This window comes from Lichenostomus cassidix, chromosome 1Aa (genome assembly GCF_008360975.1).
Source record: "Lichenostomus cassidix isolate B80296 chromosome 1Aa, HeHo_3.0, whole genome shotgun sequence".
NCBI lineage: Eukaryota > Metazoa > Chordata > Aves > Passeriformes > Meliphagidae > Lichenostomus > Lichenostomus cassidix.
In genome coordinates, this window is record NC_139480.1 from 32,448,150 (window position 1) to 32,468,007 (window position 19,858).

The 19,858-nt window shown below is 35.9% G+C and overlaps 1 protein-coding gene across 2 annotated transcripts in view; it reads left to right on the plus strand.

Annotated features, from left to right (window-relative positions):
• LEMD3 (LEM domain containing 3) overlaps positions 1–19,858 on the plus strand; it is a 43,365-nt gene that overhangs the window by 13,995 nt on the left and 9,512 nt on the right. For both annotated transcript variants that reach the window (XR_014847269.1, XM_085044383.1), the window contains exons 2-9: positions 2,812–2,849; positions 4,196–4,262; positions 11,708–11,775; positions 13,626–13,705; positions 13,787–13,935; positions 15,682–15,783; positions 16,828–16,930; positions 17,145–17,323. Coding sequence is in view for 1 of the 2 variants with exons in the window: in XM_085044383.1 (XP_084900509.1) it covers positions 2,812–2,849; positions 4,196–4,262; positions 11,708–11,775; positions 13,626–13,705; positions 13,787–13,935; positions 15,682–15,783; positions 16,828–16,930; positions 17,145–17,323 (786 nt within the window). In the remaining variant the exon portion in view is untranslated. The remainder of the gene's footprint in view (positions 1–2,811; positions 2,850–4,195; positions 4,263–11,707; positions 11,776–13,625; positions 13,706–13,786; positions 13,936–15,681; positions 15,784–16,827; positions 16,931–17,144; positions 17,324–19,858) is intronic.

Sequence of the window (19,858 nt, forward strand, 5' to 3'; positions counted from 1 at the left end):
GCTGTGGAAGGGTTCAGAGCTGGTTTTCATTAGCAGGGAGGAAGAGGACTCAAATGTGGAAGAGTGAGGAATGAGAGACTGAGGAGTGAAGGCATGAATATTATGGAGAGTCTGAATAGCCTTACTACTCTCTCCTCTGATGCAAGGATACATGTTTTATCTTTGTAGTGTAAGTACATAATATTTTGTTCTTTGAACACCATTAGAATGTGAGTTTGATAGAGAGACTATTTTCAAGACTGGCAATTGGTGTATGGTACACTGGTACATTATTTTGTACTATAATGGTACACTATTTTCAAGACTGGCAATGATGCTCCTCCTTTTTGAGGAGGAGCCTTGGAAGTATGATTTGTTCACATAAGATCTCAAGATAGTAATTAGTTCTTAATTTAATGTTTAGTTTGGTAGAATAAGAACTTATCACTCTTACAAATATAGTTACATATTCTAAGAACTGTCAAGAAAGCTTTTGAACCAAGAATGCTGATGTAATATATTGAAATGCCATAGACATATTGGAGTTGGTGAAAACTTCACACCAGTGAGTGGAGCATGTGGGAGGATTTAGTAAGAGCTTAGTTCTGGACAAAAGAAAGAAGGGTGGATTCAGAGAAGGAATTACTGAAGTAGTTAAGGAGTGGCCCTATTAACTCAAGTGAATTGAGGTTATGAGTTAAATAAATGGAGATTGATTAACAGTTGTAATTGTATATGCAGCTGATAAATTGCTGCAGTTAAATTTAACATACTTGCATCTTAGGGCATCAGTCCTCCTGAACTAAATAGCGTCATATATCAACTGTACTTCAATTATTGGTTAACTTGCCATAAAATCACTTAACTTCAGAGGGATTTCATGGCAATCCTATAGTGTAAGTTAAACTAAGGAATTACAAAGATTTTTACATTTCAGTGATAGGTAATTTTGAAGAGTTGATTGGTGTTCTTGGCCACTGTAACCATTATGTATTTGTGAAGGAGAGGCAGACATTGACATCTCATCTGGCTTGCTTTATAAATTCAAAGTTTTAGTTTATGTAAATATGAAGTTGCCCAAATGTGAGATTGATTTTATGCTGGGATTGTGATGCTGGAAAAGTCTAACCACCACCATGGACTCCACTTAATTGCTGGACTGCCCTAGCACACCTAGTAGAATTGCAGCTGACAGTTTTCAGTTTGTATCTTTGCATGTATGGAAATGTTGCATATGAATTTGTTTCATGATTTTCATCAGTGCTGAGATACAGTAGTCAGGTACGCTGAAATCTACGTGCTCTTGTGTCTCGTGTTTGTACCCCCCTTCCAATCTAAAACCACTACTGAGTCAAGATTTCATGTATGTTCAATAAGATTGACCTTGGAGACTGTAATTATCCTTGTCTGGATAACTAACTATCAAACTAGGTGTTTCTCTAATCCTATTTTAGGCTATTTAGATTGAAAGTTTAGTGTGCTGGGCATATTCTATTGAGTTAATGAATGAAATACATAAAGCTTTTTGAAGTTGGTAGTTTGATAATCCAGTAGGCAATGTCTGTTCTTCCTATAGAACAAAACCATGAAGTGTTGCAGGGCTTGGTTTGCAAGAGTCTTCAACACCTGCTTCGATCAGGTTTAATTAATCTTATATATGAATCAAGTATTTGGATGTCTGTGAAAACCAGTCCCTCTGTTTGGGTGGTTTTGTTTTGTTTATTTTTTCCCATTTGCTGTATGAGAAGAAGACAAAGTGCTTATTGGGTAGGTAACATGTTTCATTTTTTTCTGACCTTAGGCACATGGACAAACTGTTGTTTGCAAAGTTATACAGAGTCAAACTTTCTTCATTCAGGAAGCATTTTCATTGTCTGCTGTTTTATACATCATTTGTTGGTTGTAACTGTAGGAATGTGAACCTTACCATTGCTACATGTAGGAGAAATGGTAATTGTTCCTACTTCAAACTTCCTTTCAAAACGAAGGTGAAGTGGATCAACATTTTTCTGCTGCCAAGAGTGCTACTGAAGTTCATGCTGTTAAAAATCACATTATTTTACAAATAATTGATTTTTTTTCTTACAAAATAATTTTTGTTTTGTTTCTTATTCATATCCACTCACACTTGGCTAAGGTTGGGGACCCTGTTTTATAAGTTGGTCTTTAGTTCCTTTTGTATCATTCATTTCTCCTAAATGAGAAATCTTGCCATGAATTTGATCTAGTATGTCAACCTTTATATTTCTCTTATATTTCCCATTTATAACTAAATTAACTCATCAGTTTAAGCATGGTTGTGGTTCAGAAATGAAGATATTGTCAATCTACTCTTGGGTAGGCAACTTTTGATGTTTTGTGGATACCTATATGCATGGGAGTGCATGAGCTCTCAGTGTGTCGTCTCACTCTTGTTGAAAGAAAATGCTGAGTTGTAAAGCTTTGTTGTATGTATTAGTGGTTAGTAAAAAAGTGGTTTTCCTTTTTTAAAATGTCCACTAAAATCTAAAAATTTCAAATTATTTCGATGCAGTTGAGTTAGTAAAACAAGAGTTTGGCAAATGGCAAGCAGAATTTTGTGTGTAAGGAAATAGCTGTGAAATTTGGTGACATACAAAGTTCTGGTTTAATCTAAATGCTAATATTATGTTATCAAATGCAGAGTTAGTGCAAAGGTTAATAAACGTCTCTTTGTAATTTGTCTTATTATGGACCTTGTTTTTATCTAACTATTACAGTGTTGTCATAAAGCTACAATGTTGGTATACCTTTTTAGTATTTTCAGACCCTAGAGTGAATTAATTTTTGTTCTTTTTTTTTTTTTTTTTACAGTCAAGAATCCCTTTAATGAAGAATTCCAGAAAATACAAGTAAGTAAAACCACTTAATATTGAGATTTTAATCTGTCACGATTATATAAAAACAATATAGATCTGTTCAGAAAGATGCAGTTTAAGTATAATTTGCAGGAAATAAATGCACTTCTTGTAACTGATGTTTTAATTATTTTTCATCTTGGGCAATATAAACAGGATTAGAAGTTTTGGCTGTGGCATGCTGGTTTCTTCATATACTATGAAAGTATTGCATAATTTGTGTTGTAAAAAGAAAAATGTGTTGTAAATTTTGAGACCAAATTTAACAGTTTTTCACTTAGTTTTACCATTTGGCTTCTTAACCTTGAAGGCACAGCCGGTAAGAGATATTGACATGGAAGCCCACGATCTTATTTAATGCTATAGCAGAGCAAGAGTTAAAGTCCTTCAAAATGGATTAAAAAATTGTCTTTTTTGTTTGATTCCAATCTGTTACTTGTTCCTATATTTACTTTTTTATCAGGCTAACCGTTTTTGAGATTTGTCACCATTGAAGCTATGTGTATTATTCTTAGTTGTGCAGCGTGCATTCAGGTGGTTCTGTCTTCTGACTTGGATTGTAAACGTAGAGATCTGCTTTTGTTAGGCTTATATAAGCAAGTATTGCAAGATAATTGTGGAGGATTGTGGGGGGCATTTCTTTGGTTTGCTGTTTGGGATTTGGTTTTTTTTGTTTGGTGGATTTGCGTGTTTTTGTCTAGGATTGAACTCTCCAAAAGTGAACAATTGTGTATTAAGGAGATGGCCTTGGCTAGTTTCTTGGATAGAAAATGTTTCTGAATCTCTTGAACAAATTAAATTTCTTGAGGTAGATTTTGGGGATTCTTTCAAAATGACTTTTCTAGTGCAGAGAGAATGAATCTTGTGTACTGGACTCAGCCTGAGAACCTGTTCTATATGTTACTTTCTCCTCTTCTGCTGCACTGTTCCATAGTAATCCTATTGCATGCTTGGTTGTTTGTTAGCTGCAATAATTATACTGTTCAGTTCCTTCTTTTATGTGGTCCAACTGTTAATTAGAAAAAAAAATTGGTCACTAATATGTCACGTGTTCATATCAGTGTAGCTATTAGTGAAGTCATGGGTGTACCTACTGGCAAATAAATGGAATTTGAAGTACTGCAGATGGTGTGTGTGCTGGAGGACTTATTTTCCTCTTCTGCCGTTCACAATGTATTGCCTGCATCATTGTTGATGTGTGAGACATGACACCTTTCTACCTGTATGTGTAAACCCTGGTTTTTTTTTCCTCATGGTATATGAAGATTTTGGGGATAAATGGAAAAAAGTACATCTGTACTACTGTTTGTTTTAACATAAATGTGTTTTTCTCATTCTAGGAAGATGAAATAAGTCTCATGATGAACAGCTTGTATGCACTTCATGATAAATTGGCACAAGTAGCAGGTAACACTTTAAAAATATTGTGATGTAGTGTTATGGCAACAGCTACAAAAAAGTCCATGCTCAGATAGTGATTTGCAACAACTGGGGCCCTGATAGCCATTTAGAGAATTTTGGAAACTTGAAATAGTCATTTAGAGAACTGGAAACTTGAAATCCTATTTGTAGTCCACATACACCATCTTTTTCCACCAGTGTAGCACCTTTTGTTGCAATGTTTGTTAATGGGATAGGCTCTTGAATACTGTGATCCTGTGTGGTTTTTGATCCAATGTCTTAACACTTTATTAATCTGATTTTGTTAAAAGGCTTAAAAGAAATTTGCTATATATGAAGAGGACTACGTGGGTTTTGTAAAGGACATTAATTCACCATGGTGAAAACCAAAATATTTTGCAACGATAAAATGGTTACTAATAAAGTAAACAGTAATGGCTGAACAAGATTGCCTTTTTAGACAAAATGGTCCAACTTAATCATATGAATTATACAGTAATGAAAAGTGCTGCATATAGTAATGTGTCGGAGGTGGTGTTTAGGATTAGTATTATTGAATATGCAAAGTAAAAAATAGGGTGGTTTTATCTAGAGTCGTAATGAATACAGCTTTAAACTGCACACACACACACACACATCACAGTCAGGAAATGGTAAAGTTAAGGCTGTGATTATAACTTTGGCATCTGGTGAATGGGAGTTACAGCTGAGTATGTGTCGTGACTGTTAAGCCATTTTTATCATTCTTGCATATTTAACCCATAATGTGTTTAGGAGCTCTTACTGGTTTTTGTGCCAACTATTTTGTATCAGCAAGTTTTACCAAGAAAGCTTTTCCATTATTATCAGGTGCTACAGACATTTCTCAAACATGAAAAGATGTGGAAACAACTGTGTCAGATACAAAGCTGACGATGGAATATGTCAGGGCTGTATAGGAAATGTGTGAGAAATTTGAGCAGCTCTGTAATACCCTTTAAATTTCATCAGTAGTCTATCTTCCTGGAGAAACATTTTGTTTCCACAGCATTTACTGTGTCTGCAGTGAATAAAATAGGTGTTTGGACAAACCCCACACATTTTGATTTGATTACATCAGAGACTCACAAAATGGGTCAAGTTGGAAGGAACCACAGTGGGTCATCTGGTCCAGCCTCCTTGCTCAAGCAGGATCATCCTGGAACACATGGCATAGGATTGCATCCAGACAATTCTTGAATATCTCCAGCGAGGGAGACTCTACACTGCTTCTGGACAATCTGTTCCAGTGTGTGGTCGTCCACACAGCAAAGAAGTTCTTCCTTGTATTCAGTTGGAACTTCCTGTGCATCAGTTTCTGCCCATTGCCTCTTGTCCTATAGCTGGGCATCAGTAAGGAGAGCCTGGCTCCATCCTCTTGACATCCTCCCTTCAGATACTTAAAAGACATTGCGGTTTTCTCTCAGTTGTCTCTTCTTGAGGTTGAGCAGGTCCAGCTCCCTCAGTTTTTCCTCATAAGAGAGATGCTTCAGTGTCTTAATCATCTTTGTCTTCTGGCATAGACCATGTTATACCTGAGTGTTCAAGGTGATTGCTGCTTTTCCTTGCTTTGGTCATAGTCATGCTGCTTCCCTCTGCCTTTTGAAGAGAGTTTTAGCAGCTTGCTGTTTGCTCAGTGTGTCGTCTGGCCCTCTAGGGGCCATTCAATAAACAATGTACTTACATGTATAAAAAGGTTTGGCACCTAATTTCTGCATCAATGAAAGTAAGGAAGTTTTCTTTATTAGCTGGGGCTTATTTTGATGCACATAGATGTATACAAATCTTTACCTGTCTGCCTTATTAGAAAGAATTTGTGTGCTCCAAGGTAGCTGCTTGCTTCACCAGGTCTCAAAGGTGCATTATTCTCTTTTAGTTCACTTCTGGCCAGGAGGATCTTCAAGTGCTTCCTTTCAGAAAAATATAACTATCCTTTCTGGTTAGGTGGTACTCCAGACTGGAGCTGTACTGTAAGATTACCTGGTTGCTCAGTAGAGAAGCTTTTACATGGTCTGAAGAATGACCCAATCTGTCTTTACTTAGACAGAAATTTTCCTCAGTGCCAGATTTCTTAAGATATGAGAGGAAGAAGTCTGCCATCCATTTTTGAATACCATATTGATGTAGACCTGGCACAATATCTGGAAGCTGTGTAAAAGGCATAAGACAGAGAAAGCTGCAAGGGAGATGCAGGATTTAAGAATGTTGATCTTGTGCACAGTGCACCACTTCAAAAGAGAAGTTAAGGAATCCAGTTTTAGTAAAAGTGGTGCTTTTCAGGTCTCTCTGTCACATACTTGGAAAAATTTCTCTCATTTCATACTTGGCTATGAATAATTTCTTCATGTTATAACTATTAATATTTAAAAGGCAGGCTGGAAACTTGAAGTATGTTAAGCTTTATTCAACATCTTGACTACCATAAAGGTTGTCCCCTAAAAATTTGGTTTCTAGCTCTGTTTAATAAAACAGACTTATTATTTTTACTGATCTAGTTTCTTGCCTTGTCAACTTCAATTGGAAAGCAAGTGATGGGGCTTTTATTTTAGAAGGTAGAACATGAAGTTTTCTAAAGGAAGAAAATGTCAGAGTAACAGTTCATTAATTTTGACTTAATATACCATGTTACAACTGTAGATACCTATTCTGGACTGTGGTGCTCTGATATGATGTCAAATTATTTAATTTTTCTGTATAAAAATAGGTTGCCTTTAATGCATCACTGTTCTCAGAATTACTAGTCTGCCAAACCTACAGTGAGTAATGTCTGCCTCACAGGAAATTCAGAACTGGATGAGCAGATACCGCTTCTCCCTTGAGTTGAAGTTTGTGTTTCTTTGTTCTTGTCTTGAATGGTTTAGCCATTCTTCAAAAGAGCAACTTTTTATAGATGGTATGTATTTCAGTCCCCAACACTTTCTGGTACACCAAAATATCTGCTTTTTTTCAAATTCGAGTTATTCAGCATATGTTAATTACTGGATGTCTTAGTCTTTCATGGAGAGACTTCAATAGATCACATCCATTTTCAGTCAGACTTGCAAAATGAATAAATCTAACCACTATATTCTCAAGAAGCAACCAGCTACACATGGGTATGACCCTTTCTTGTAGATAAAGGATTTTTTAGTTAGCCATTTCTTTTGCATGGCATTCTTCAGTGCGACAATAACGGATTTAGGCAGTTTCCTTCTTTCCACAGGTCCTTGAGATGCAGGGGGGAATTAGGCTTTCATATGTAATAAGGCTTACTAATAAATCCATGGCTGGAAGAAAATTCTGGCAAAACACCTAACGTTACTTAATAATGATTTCAAGTGTCAGCTACTGTATTAGATGGCTGTCACAGGCTCTCTGTTTTGTCACTCTCCTTAATCTCTAGTTTTTCATGTAATTGATGCTGTGCTGTTTCCAACCAGTGATTGAGCAACTGTTTAGCAAATTCTTGTTTTTTGCAGTGGCATTCAGCTGTTGAATTTGCCTTTGGGAGATTGAGCATTCTTACTTGTTCATGCTCTTGGTCTGCTTCTTCTTTTCTTCAGCTCCCCACTTTGGTGTTCTGCTGCAAGTAATCTGAAAAAATGAGACCTACTAAAAAAATGTCTTCTATACTGCTTGCAGTTTGTATTGGTGGCCATATCACATCAAGCTATAAGCTAGAGATCTGTGCTAAATCTTCATCTTCTTTGAAATACCAGATTTCCACTGTGTTTTGCTACCAAATGAAAAAATTATTTACCATGTAAAGCAAATACTTCAAAATTTTGAATCTTTCTGTTGCATGTTTATGCTGCGGCTCATAAGTTAAATGTCTAAATGAAAGTCAGTTTTAAATATTCTAGCCTGCATGGAAGAGGAGATCTGACTTGGTTTCTGTATTAGAAGCAGTTGAGACAGAATAAATATGTCTTTAGAACTGAAGCTTTAGTTGCTTTTTGGTAGTATTTCTGGAAGAACTCAACTTCTTCAGTGGCTTGCCCAAGTACACCAACATAAGCTAAAGGGTAGTTTTGTGATCCTTGCTAAGATGTGCTACTTTTTGCCTCCCTACAAAAGCAAATAAAAAGGTTCTTTGATTGCGCTTGAAATCAATGATCAGTGCCCAAGGAGAGTTAAGCACAAAGATCATGCTTTCTGTTAAGCTCGCAGCTGACATTATGACAGAGGGGCAGTTTTTACAAACAGCTCAAATGTATCTTGCAGCAGACTTGTGTAAAGTTTTTTTTGCCTATGCTTCAGTTTTGTTCCTGAATATAGGGCCTCAAATGGAACAGTTGGGAAACATTTTTGGCTCAGACTATGGAAAGTGGGTTTCCAGGCCAAGTGGTTAATGATTGCACCAAAGTTATTCAAAGTAAGCCTTCATTTACAGAACTATTAGCTAATGCAGTGACTGAAATGGCATATAGGAATAGCCTGCTGTTGCAGTAAAACAGAAGGTTGTCTGACTTGTGAAATGCCTAACTTTCTGCAAGCTTTCAAATTCATGAGTTTCTCAGAAGAAAGCTGTTAAATGGTTCTCAGCAGTTGATGTGTTAGAATGAGAAACTGCATCTCCAATAGCTTTTTGTACAAGACTGAAACTCCATAACTCTGATTAGCTTACTTTTTTGAGAGTGGGAGACAAGATGTAAGTGATTTTTATTTCTTTACCCCTGCTCCAGTATTGCTTGAAGGAAATTTGAGCTGATGGGACTTAGACATTGTCAGCCCAGGCAGCAAAGGTCTTTTTAACTGTTAAACTTGTTCAGAGGGAATACAGTGTGAAAAAAATAATCAGAAGCAGGACTGAGAGGAAATTGTCTGCTGGTTTCTGAAGATGAGACCAGAAGCTGTGAAGTCAGTGTGCTAGCTGTGTGCTGCATAAACGCAATTCTTGGAAGAAGGCAAGTAAGATTTGCATTTAAAACTACTAAAGTAATTCAGTAGTCTCCTATCTAAGGGAGCTTTTGTCCTGTTGTAAAAGGTAATGTTATGTTCTCAAAAGATGGAAAAATCCAACTTGAATCCTGAAACTTGTTTTTAAGAATTAGTATTTTTTACAATCTGTCTCCTGCTTGTGTGTTTGGTTTATTTTCTTGTCTATATATTAACCTCACCCTTTTTATTCTTTCTCATTTGTCGCTGTTGAGCCACTAGCAGAGAAAAAGACCCGAGTTCTCAGTGTGGCAAGAAAGAGAGAGTTTATTATTTTGATTTCAATATATATAGACTTTTCAGAGGTCACCCAGATTGGTCAGCCAGAAACCTCCCCCTAGGCCTGATTGGCCAGGCCTGAACTGTCCAAATCTCGAGACACTGTTTAAAAAACATCCAAACTTTATCTTTGTTTATAAAACACAACGGAATGTTCTCACGAGGAAGACCTGTGCTAGCCACACTCATTTATTTCATAAATGGGCTTTCCTGCTTATCTACCTAATTAAAAAAAACAAAGAAAAGCTTCTTAGCAGAAGGGTCTCATCCCACTTCTCTCACAAGCTATTTTGTTCGAAGTATGACTGACATGCTTTCTCAAAAAAGACCCCATTCAGGTTTTCCAAACAAGGGAAGAAGCTTAATTGCATGAATACCTGTCAGACTTGCTCATATCATACAACTTAATATCTGATTGAAAGTGTACACATGGCTTTTACAGAGATATGTTTTGGGTTTGTTGTATTTATTCCATCAGTTCGAAATTTAAAACAATGTGTTTACACCAGAGACTGTGTGAGTATGATATATAGTTATTCCAAATCTGCTAATCTTGAAACATGAAATCACTGATGATTACACATGTAAATTTGCAGGCTGTACAGTTTATGCTGTACAAAAAGAAAGTCTGCCTAAATTACATGCAAGAAAAACCCGTAACTCCAATTCAGGTGCTGAGTTCTAAAATTAGAGTACGTTTTTGTGAAAGTGGTGTCCATTTTCAACAGTGATCGGTTTAGTTTTGCTATTACAGTAGGCTCAGGCACTTTGAAAGTCTTAGACGTTGCATGTTAATTTTCAAGTGAGACAACTTTTAAAGTTTTCTGCTCAGCACTTGATTGAAAATACATGCATGCACACAGGCTTAGTTCCAGCAGCACTTCTAGGCCAGTTAGCTTATGAGCACTCTTAAATACGCTGTTCCTATTTTTCTTTATCCCAACAGTAAGAGCATCCCTGTTATGCTAATGTGCTTGCAAGGCCAGATTCTCTTAAATCTGTTGAAGTGTACTGAACAAAAACTTCAGCAGTCTGAGAAGGACTTTGGCTTCAAAGAAACACATATTTCTTTGGAACTCCAAATGAATGAAGCATGAAGGTGCTTCTCCTTAACTTGCTAATGTTTTCCTAACTTTTGCTCACATTGCCTTGAATGTTCTTGTTGGTGTAGGGAATTAATACTTGAAATTGCTCTTTTTAAAGTACATTCCAATATAAGTGAAGCTTTGTGTTTTATGTAAGCGCAAGTATCTTAATTTTTCTTAGCCTTGCTACAGCTTTGGGAATAGTACAACTTGGCATAGACTCAAGAAGGTAAGGCAGGCGTAACCCCGAGCCAGTGAAAGACTGGGTTTGTTGTTTCCTATTTTATTGTTTTGGCACAGTAAAAGCATAGTTACAGATGCCAAGATTTAGGGATTTTTAAAAAAATATCAGGGAAAAAAGTGACCCACCAATGCTGACAGTTCTTCAGAAATCATGGCCCTAGTGATAGGTGAAAAACTGGTGTTAGACCTTTTTGTTTTCTGTATGAGTTTTTGTTGATATGACTTCCACTAATTTTTTTTTGTTGTTGTTGCATGAGTCACGTACCTTTAGTTTAGCAAAGATAACTAGAGAGATGATGGCACATTGCTCTTAATACCTTATTTCCTGGCTACTTTTGCACACATTCCAAAACCACTAGGAGATAGTAAAGGCGCCTGTTTCAACCCATAGTGGAAGTTTGTGCATGTTCAGGGAAGCGATGAGTTACCACAGTAATTTGGGCCAATCTAAAATGTAGTAACTTCATAGTGCCTGAAATACTGTTACAGATGTATTGTGGCTGGAACTTGGTCTCTGTAAAAGGTAGTACAGGTTTCAGAGTAAAAGGAAATTACTTGGAAGCTGAGTCAGGTTGCAGAAACCTTTATGGTAATACCCTTTTGATAGTTCTTCATGCCACTTATTCTGCTTTTGTGTAAATAGCAAAATACACTTTCTGAGCAGTACATGAGGTTGTATTGATGGGATTTATATGTATTATTAGCTCTGAAAATCATCGGGGTTTTTAAGCTTCTTTTGAAGGATAAATTTGTGCAGAGATTTTTCCATATTTTTAGTGGAACCTATGAGAATTACTGTTGTTATTCCTGCTTGTGTAAATTTTGTTAACCATAAGCTCGTGTTTCAGTGATTTTATTTACTATAATGCAGCAATAAATAGATCAAAATAAAAGTTTTCATTTTACCAGGGGAACATGAATGTGGCAGCTCTATTCAAAGAAACCTTACCGTCCAGGAGGCAGCTGCATATTTAAAAGTAAGCAAATGATGTATTTTTCATTGGTTGTGTAGAAGATTTATAAGTCACAATATGTAAGGCCTGGTTTCATAGTATTGACTAAAATTTGACTTAGTATCGAATATTATTTGGAAATATTTGGAATTGATGGCTTTCACATATGCTACATGATTTTTATTTGAGGATGTAAGTGAGCATTTGGGGAGAGGGAGGGTGAAAGAAACTGACTTAATAGTAATGGAAGTGTAGCTAGTAATGCTTCAATGATGTGTAGGGCTTTTTTCGCTTTCATTAAAACACCAGGACATGATTTGGATTGATGGAAATAGTTGACCAACATGGAAATAATAAATTTATAAAACTCATATCTAGAAGCTTCTCCAGAAATCACTGTATTTGTTTTTGAGACTTAGTAAAAAAGGATACCGTTTTCCTTTCTATGTGAAGAAAGGTTGATGTGTGGATCTGTGCAGGGAGCTTGACAGGCAGCAGCTGTTAGGAGAGGCTATTTATTGATGCTTTAAATAGAAATAGTAAAAAAAAAGGCCTTTTTGTTAATTGATCACTGTGCAGTATTATGAAATCCCACTCTCTGTCATTCCCCTGCCTCACTCCCCAAATAAAAGATGACTCTTGCCTTGTCTTGACAGCTGTAGGGTTTATTTTAGCCCATGTTGGTGTACCCTTCAGTGGAAAACTACTTGAAGCTTTTAAGAGGCAGAGAGTATAAAATTTCTTTGATTGGATGGAGAGGAGTTAAAGTAATATATTTAATATACAAATGTATAGAAATTTTACATTTTGGCAAACCTTTACATAGTAGACAGAAAGGGACAATGCTTTAGAGCATCCCAGAGAAGCTGCTGACATTGGTTTATGGTTTGGCAATAATAACCTACATATGTTAAAACCAGTGCATTGTGGAAAAAACTACGGTGATGCCCTAGAACTGATTGTCTTGCCTATTTGTTAAGCTGAAAGAATGACAGCTGTTACCATAACTGTTTTAGCTCTGCTAGGAAGCTCAAATTTAATATGAAAATTTGTGGCTTTGTAGGAACTCTTATTTAACCCTGTAGTTGCTTTGCAGAATTTCTGTGTTCAGTGATAAAATTTTCAATACTTTAATCTCAAAGGTAAAATAAAACCATTAGTGTATTTTCTTAAGTACTTATGCTTGAATTCTAGGCCAGTTACATTATGGGAGGTTCAAAGGAAAGATTATAATGAATTTTTTGGGGACTGTAATTTTAAATAGAGCAGTAACTTCCATTTTCACTTTTCCCTTTCTGCAAAAGAACATGAAGGGTGGGCTATGGAGAAAGCCTTAGCTCAGACAGCAGTGAATGTTATCCTATTAGAGTTCATATCGAATAATTTTTAAAAAAATTCAGTGTCTATGTAGTGATGTCATTCTTGATCTGCAAATACTGTATTTTTTCCAAAATATCAGTTAAAACTATTTACTCAAGCTTCTTAAAAAGGAGCAGAGCATGGAATTGCCTTTATAGGAGGTATTTCCAGCAGCATTTGAATCTAGCTGTTTTACTCTTGGAGTAGGTTTCCAGTGATCGCCGCCTAGTGGCTGAATAATCTTTTCTTGCTCTAGGACAGAGTTGTGAATAAAACAGTGAATGTGGGCTTGGCTTTTCAAACAGTCCTTAGTTTGAGGGATGCTGGTGAGTCTGAGAACTCCTCATAGCATAAATAGGTGTACTTTATGCAGTGAACACCTACTCAAAATCTGAAGAATCAGGAATGAAAGAATATAGTTTTGACTACTAATCTGTGGAGTATCTGAGTTTTATTTTGGCATGATAACTTCCTGGTTATTTATGAAATTACTCACTGATACTATATTTTGACAGAATTTAGATCCAGAATATGAAAGTGTACTTAACACATCGTTACAATGGATCTTGAATAGTGGGGAAGATGTTGGTATAAAGTAAGTGGTTTTTATTTCTTAACTTAATTTCTTCTAAGAGAATGTATCCTTTTTCATGAGTACTGTGTATTTTTTGAACAGGTGTCTCAGCAATGACCCTAATGAGGTGGATGTCACTAATGTGACAGATGTGAAGTATCTGGAATCCACTAGTCCAAAGATGTCTTTCAGGTGTCGTTTTCGCCGTGCGTTTGTTAATGTAACTCACAGATTATCAATACTGCTTTGGGGTAAGTTAATAAAACAGTCAATGTTTTTTGGTTGTAACTCGTATTTATCTGCGTCCATGGGGAAAAGCATGTTTAGAGAAAGTTTTTATTCAACCATAAGACTTGGAGTTTCAATTGGTATCTTGATTAAATTGGGGTTTGATTTGCATTTCTGTTGCACCACTGTACTTCCACATTGGTTGTTATCATCTGCTTCTGTAGTCAGCTGAACATACTAATTTTTTTGAAAATCTGTCTTTTTCCCTGCCAGAGCAATACCTTGCGAGTTTCAAAAGTTGCTTGTTGAACTGATTAGAAAAAGCAAAATGTTCTGTAAAAAGATATGATAGCCTTAATTTTGAGACTATTTCACTGTTGTTCCAGGAATTTTAAAAAGTAATTGCAGAAAAGATGATCTTCCTAGTTTTAGGAAAAGTTGAATATCCAACATGGTTATTACCAAAAATTTTTATCTCCAAGACTGTGTTGTAAAAAATGTACCTAATCCTTCAGTAAGACTAATTAATTTAGTCTTTGATAGTTCTCTAGTAAAGTTTCAAATTCCTCCCAAGTTTATTTAATTCTGAACCATACTGAAAACTATGCAGCATAAAAATAGGGTACAGCTGAGTACCGACACTTCATTCTTTTCCATGTGGCTGGATAGAAATGTTGGAAATGGAGAGTTCATCTCATACCTATTGAATATTTAATAAATCATTGTCCCAGTATCTTAACAATCTCAGGCTTATGAGTGAAGACTCGAGACCGCCTTCACTACTGTTTTGATGAACCAAAATGGTCAAAGGCCAACTGCCCCAGATTGCTGTCTGTCTGGTAACAGTCAAGATGAGGACTGAGGTGGGATGTGGAGATGAAAATCAGTATCTAAGTCAACCACTGGTCTCAGTCATGCTGAGCAAATTGCCTTGTGTCTCACCTATAGTTAACATTAATATGGGGCACCTTCTGAAAAATAAACTACTGCATAAATGTTAGATGTGTTGTCATTGACTAACACTCATTTTGGCATAAAATGATGTCCATCAGTCTCTTTGATATATCAGCAGTCAATGATACATGAAACAAGCTATGTAAATATAATTTGTGTATATGTAGGTTTGGGTTGATTTTTGTATATTGTTAATTGATCACAGGTGTAGCATTGCTTTCAGCCACACAGAAGGAATAAGATCTTTATTTTCAGTTTAGGCTGCTGACCTTCCTAACCACATTCTTTTTTTTGGGAATAATATTGAAAGTAATAGAAAAAGAGTATGAAGTACTTTGTTGCAATAACTACAAATCTGTAGCTGAACTGAAGCAGTCCAAGTTAATTTGTTTTGACCGGTATATCTAAAGCATATGACTTGCCTATGAATTACAAAATATTTTGCGCTTTAAAATCTTAATATGTTCTGAATTGTCAGTTTATGGGACTTTTAATATGACTTCTAATTCTCCCAATGTAACTATTTTGCTATTTCTCTTCACAAATGGGTAAAATTTCAAATCGTAGTCCTGGGACACTAAGCTGTTCTTAAAACAATGAAATGGTTTTCTAAAAGTAACTGCTCTTCAAAGTGAAAGAATTGGTGTTTCTGTGTAAGTATAAAATACAGACAGCAAGCACAGTGTATTTCACTAACTTTGGAATGTAAAGTGCTTGTTAGGTAGTTCAACCAACTTCTGAAGCATGCCCTGTAAACTTTGTTAAATATCCAATGCTCTAATACTGTTTAAAGTGTATTATGCATTTTAATGCAGGTATAGCAATGGTTTGGGGAGTCTTACACTACATGAAATACCGTTGGGCAAAAGAGGAAGAAGAAACAAAGCAGATGTATGATATGGTGGTGAAAATCATAGGTATGGCTTTTTGAGTTGAATCTGATGTATCTGTATCAGCTTTGTATAAGTTTTCAAAGTAGTGTCATCAATTCAGTCAGATTTCTACATGTTTACTAGTCAGTTATCATGCTGTTAGAGTACTTGGTCCAATATGAGATTCATGTGTTTTGTTTCTCTCTTTTTTTTTTAAACCCATCCTTTAACCCTAATCAAAGCTTTTGACGTAAAGCTTGTAGTTTGTAAATTACATCAACAAGGCTATAAAGTTGCAGTTATGTTGGTAGTATTTTGTCCTGCTTTTGAATACAAATATAAATGTGATGTTTGTTTACTGGAAGTAGGGAGGCATTGTTGCTTTCTGTTCCTGTTTTTTCAGCTAATTTCAGTTAAAATATCCACTCCAAAAATGTGTGGTAGCTCTCCATACCATCCTCAATGTTTTTTCATAGAAAAAGCAGCAGCTTTTTAATTAGTTACTTGGAGCATAAATTATAGTGCTAAAATAGTGAGCATAATTTGCATAATGGAGCTCTGAAATCCCCTCTTTCTACTTGAAGCCACAGTGTTTCCAGTAGGTTGTGTTTGTAGTTTTTAAGCTCTTACTTAAGTTGTTCTATTACTTTCATTTATGTTTGTCACCATAAATACAGAAATGGTAAAGAAATCAGAACTGTTCTATTTTAACCATGTTTGGTTATATGTTTAACCTTTTTAATGTGAAAATCAAGTTTAGTTGAGGTGGAAGGAAAGCACTTTATTTCAAAGATGACCATCTTTGCTAACACTTAAAAGTACCAATCAAGAGTAACTGTAAGAACTCTCTTTCCTTTCTTTCAAAGTTATTTGAGATACATGGATTCACTGTGTTTGGTTAATTTGCCTAAGCATAGATCAGAGGAAAAATGCTTCAAAATGTCAAAACCCCTTAACTACTGAAATTGGTAGGGATGTTCAGGGTAGCTGTTAATCGCCAGAATTGATACTGTTTTAATGTTTGAATGAACTACATAGTTACTAGGGTTTTTTTTTTTTGTTTGTTTGTTTTTTTTATGGTGTTCACAGATGTTCTAAGAAGTCACAGCGAGGCATGTTCAGAAAATAAAGAGTTGCAGCCTTACATGCCAATTCTACATGTTCGTGATTCTCTAATACCACCTCAAGACAGGTGCGTTCTCACTAGGAGTACTGAAGGGAGGGGAAACCAGTAAAAATAAATTGATCAGTTAACTTAATTTCAGTAGCTTGCACAGTGTAATACTGTGGAGATTCCTATTGACAAAGGTGGGAGGAAAAGCACTGGATTTCTCTTATATGCTGTGGATGCTAGCTATGCAGGTTGTTATAATCCTAACTTGGTAATTCTTGCTTAAATTTTTAAGGAGGAAGATGAAAAAAGTCTGGAATAGAGCAGTTGACTTTCTTGCAGCAAATGAATCTAGAGTTCACACAGAGACACGAAGAGTAGGTGGTGCCGAGTTCTTGGTTTGGAAGTGGATGCAACCTTCTGCAGCATGTGACAAAATTTTATTAATACCATCGAAAGTGTGGCAAGGCCAAGGTATTGAAGTTGCATTTTGCAACTATAATTGTCTTAATTTCTGCATCTAACTTATGAATGGTACTCTGTTGCTTGAACAGGAAAGGTTTGTTTTCTCCTATGCATTTAAGGATTGTTATGAACTGCCAGTGCTATTTCTCTGTTATCTTTTTTTTATGGACTTACATTTTGTGCATTGTGTCTGCCTTGTTTTCAAGGGAAATGAGCTTTTTCTGTTATAGCTATTGCAGAAATATACAGAGGCTGTTTAGCCAAAGTGAGTTACTTCTTCCTTTTCATGAATTACAAAAAAAATACTCTTTAGTTGGTTAAATTCTGACGTGCCTTACACTTATTGGAAGCAATGTAATTGGTTGTATCTGACAGCAGGTAAATTGGATCTTGCAGACTTGAGTTTCCTACTGTTACCAGTCAGGTGCCTAAAGAAAAAGTTAGGAGGAAGAGATGTTTATTTTGAAAGGGAAACTGCCAGGAAAAGATTCCTCAATTAGGAGAACACGCATTTGGAACATCTAGTAGTGTTAGATGGTCTAGCACCGTCATAAATGTTTTTCTACACTGCATTTGTTTTTCAAACTCTGTGGCGTAAAGAATTTGCTTTAATAGAGGAGGCAGTTGTCATGCACGGATTTTGCAGTGGTCTGTCACTTTTCAGCTTTATCGTGAAACCAAATGGCAAGAATCTAATGGGTTTCCAGTTGTATGTCTGCAATGGTCATATTTTCCTAATTAATTTTCTTTTTACCTTTTTTCACGTTAAGCTTCGGGTTTTGGTTTGCTCTTTTTTTCAGTCAATGAAAAATTAAAACGATAAGACTTGAATTATGGTTTGCAATTAAAAAAGAATGGTCATTTCTAGCTCTTCCTGAGTGTGAAAGTAAATAATATCATTGTACACTTCTCAAACTTATATTGCTGGTTTTAGCATTACATTTCTCATTTTAAATAATTCATTGGAAATGAGGGCTGCTTTTTGAAAAACACCTTGTGAATGCTACTGCAGACTGAGGTTCTGTGGTCGTTGTTTTGCAGTAGTAGTAATGTGTCATTCTGCTGTGACAACTGTATTGCTTGATTTCAGTTTCTCAGTTTTCATTAGCAAGATGTGTAGATGAACTTTATTACAAGAATTGCGGGACCTTTTCTTTCTAGGACATATATTAGGGATGTGCAAGTGCTTTAGTGGCAATACAGAAATGGTGGGTTTTGTTAACAGCTGTTTCTGTTCCATCTCTGTCATGGCTGAATTTCAAACACTTCAATTGAACATATCTTTTGCAAGCTACGTATATATTATAAATCTGAATGTTCTCCATAGTGTGTTGTTTAATAGACTTTGTGAAACATCATGCTCTAGTTCCAATTCACTACTCATTTGTTCTCAGTTTTTCTTGTCCTGATTGACTGCAGTATAAATCACTCCATGACATTGTGTCCTATATTGGAAATCAGACTGGATTCTCCTTACCTGGTAGACTCCTCAGTGTGTGATAGCTCAGGTGGTGCTTTGCTACATGGAATATACATCTGAGACTCTAAACAGAGTAGTAGTCTCCAAAATTCTTAGGACAGCTGCTGTAGTAGCCACTGTTATGTAGCATCCCAATTTGAGCATCTGATACCTACTTCAGCATATTGCAAATGTGGACAGAATAACTTAATCTCTCAGCTGTGACTTTTGTCTGTATGTTGCTTAGAGTACGTACTTAAGATTCTGTTTTCTATTGAATAGGATTTATGAAAATCTATTTTGTTTCAATCATTTTAATTGCAATTTTGCTAGTTTTCTTGTTATGTTTGAAGTTTAGCAAAGATATTTGAAGAACTGAGATTGCATAGTGTGGCTGTAACAGAGGGGCATGGAAATAGGGTGGCTGAAATGACAGTGGGTTATCTGGGCTCTTGATAGTCAGAAGCTAAAGGCAATTTTCACATGCAAAAGCTCTTTCTATTTTGCTCTCCTTATTTTCAAATGACTGTTGGAAATAGTTCCATTGCATAAATGCCATGCTTTTTGCACAGCTTTTTTTTTCCTGATGGTAGGAATTTTACATGTATGTGTCACTTTCTTCCTTTTTTGGAAGTATACACGAACTGGAATTAAGTTCATAATCCAGTTTTGATGTTTGAACACAGAAGTTCATAAATCTAAATACTTTTCAAGACTGCTATGCACTGAACAGACTCAGCATATAGAAAATCATAATGAATTCTTGGGTCTGAATCTTGTAAATAAATTTCAAGTTTACAATTTTTTAACTGTCTGAGATCTGGTAGTGCTCTGTAGCAGAGCACAGCACCTGAGAATGTGCAATTGAAGAAGAAATCCTTTTCAGAAAGACCTGTCAGTGTATACAAGGATATTCATGGATAGTAGTGTGGATTTTAACTGGGACCTGTAGCTTGCATGAGATGTAATGTGTGCTGTCTGTTTAGCAGCATGTTAAAGCATCACTGTGACATTTTGTCAGTATGCAGCTTGTGTTTTGACTGTTTGGTTTGTTTTTTTTACTGGATCAGAATAAATTCTTGTGC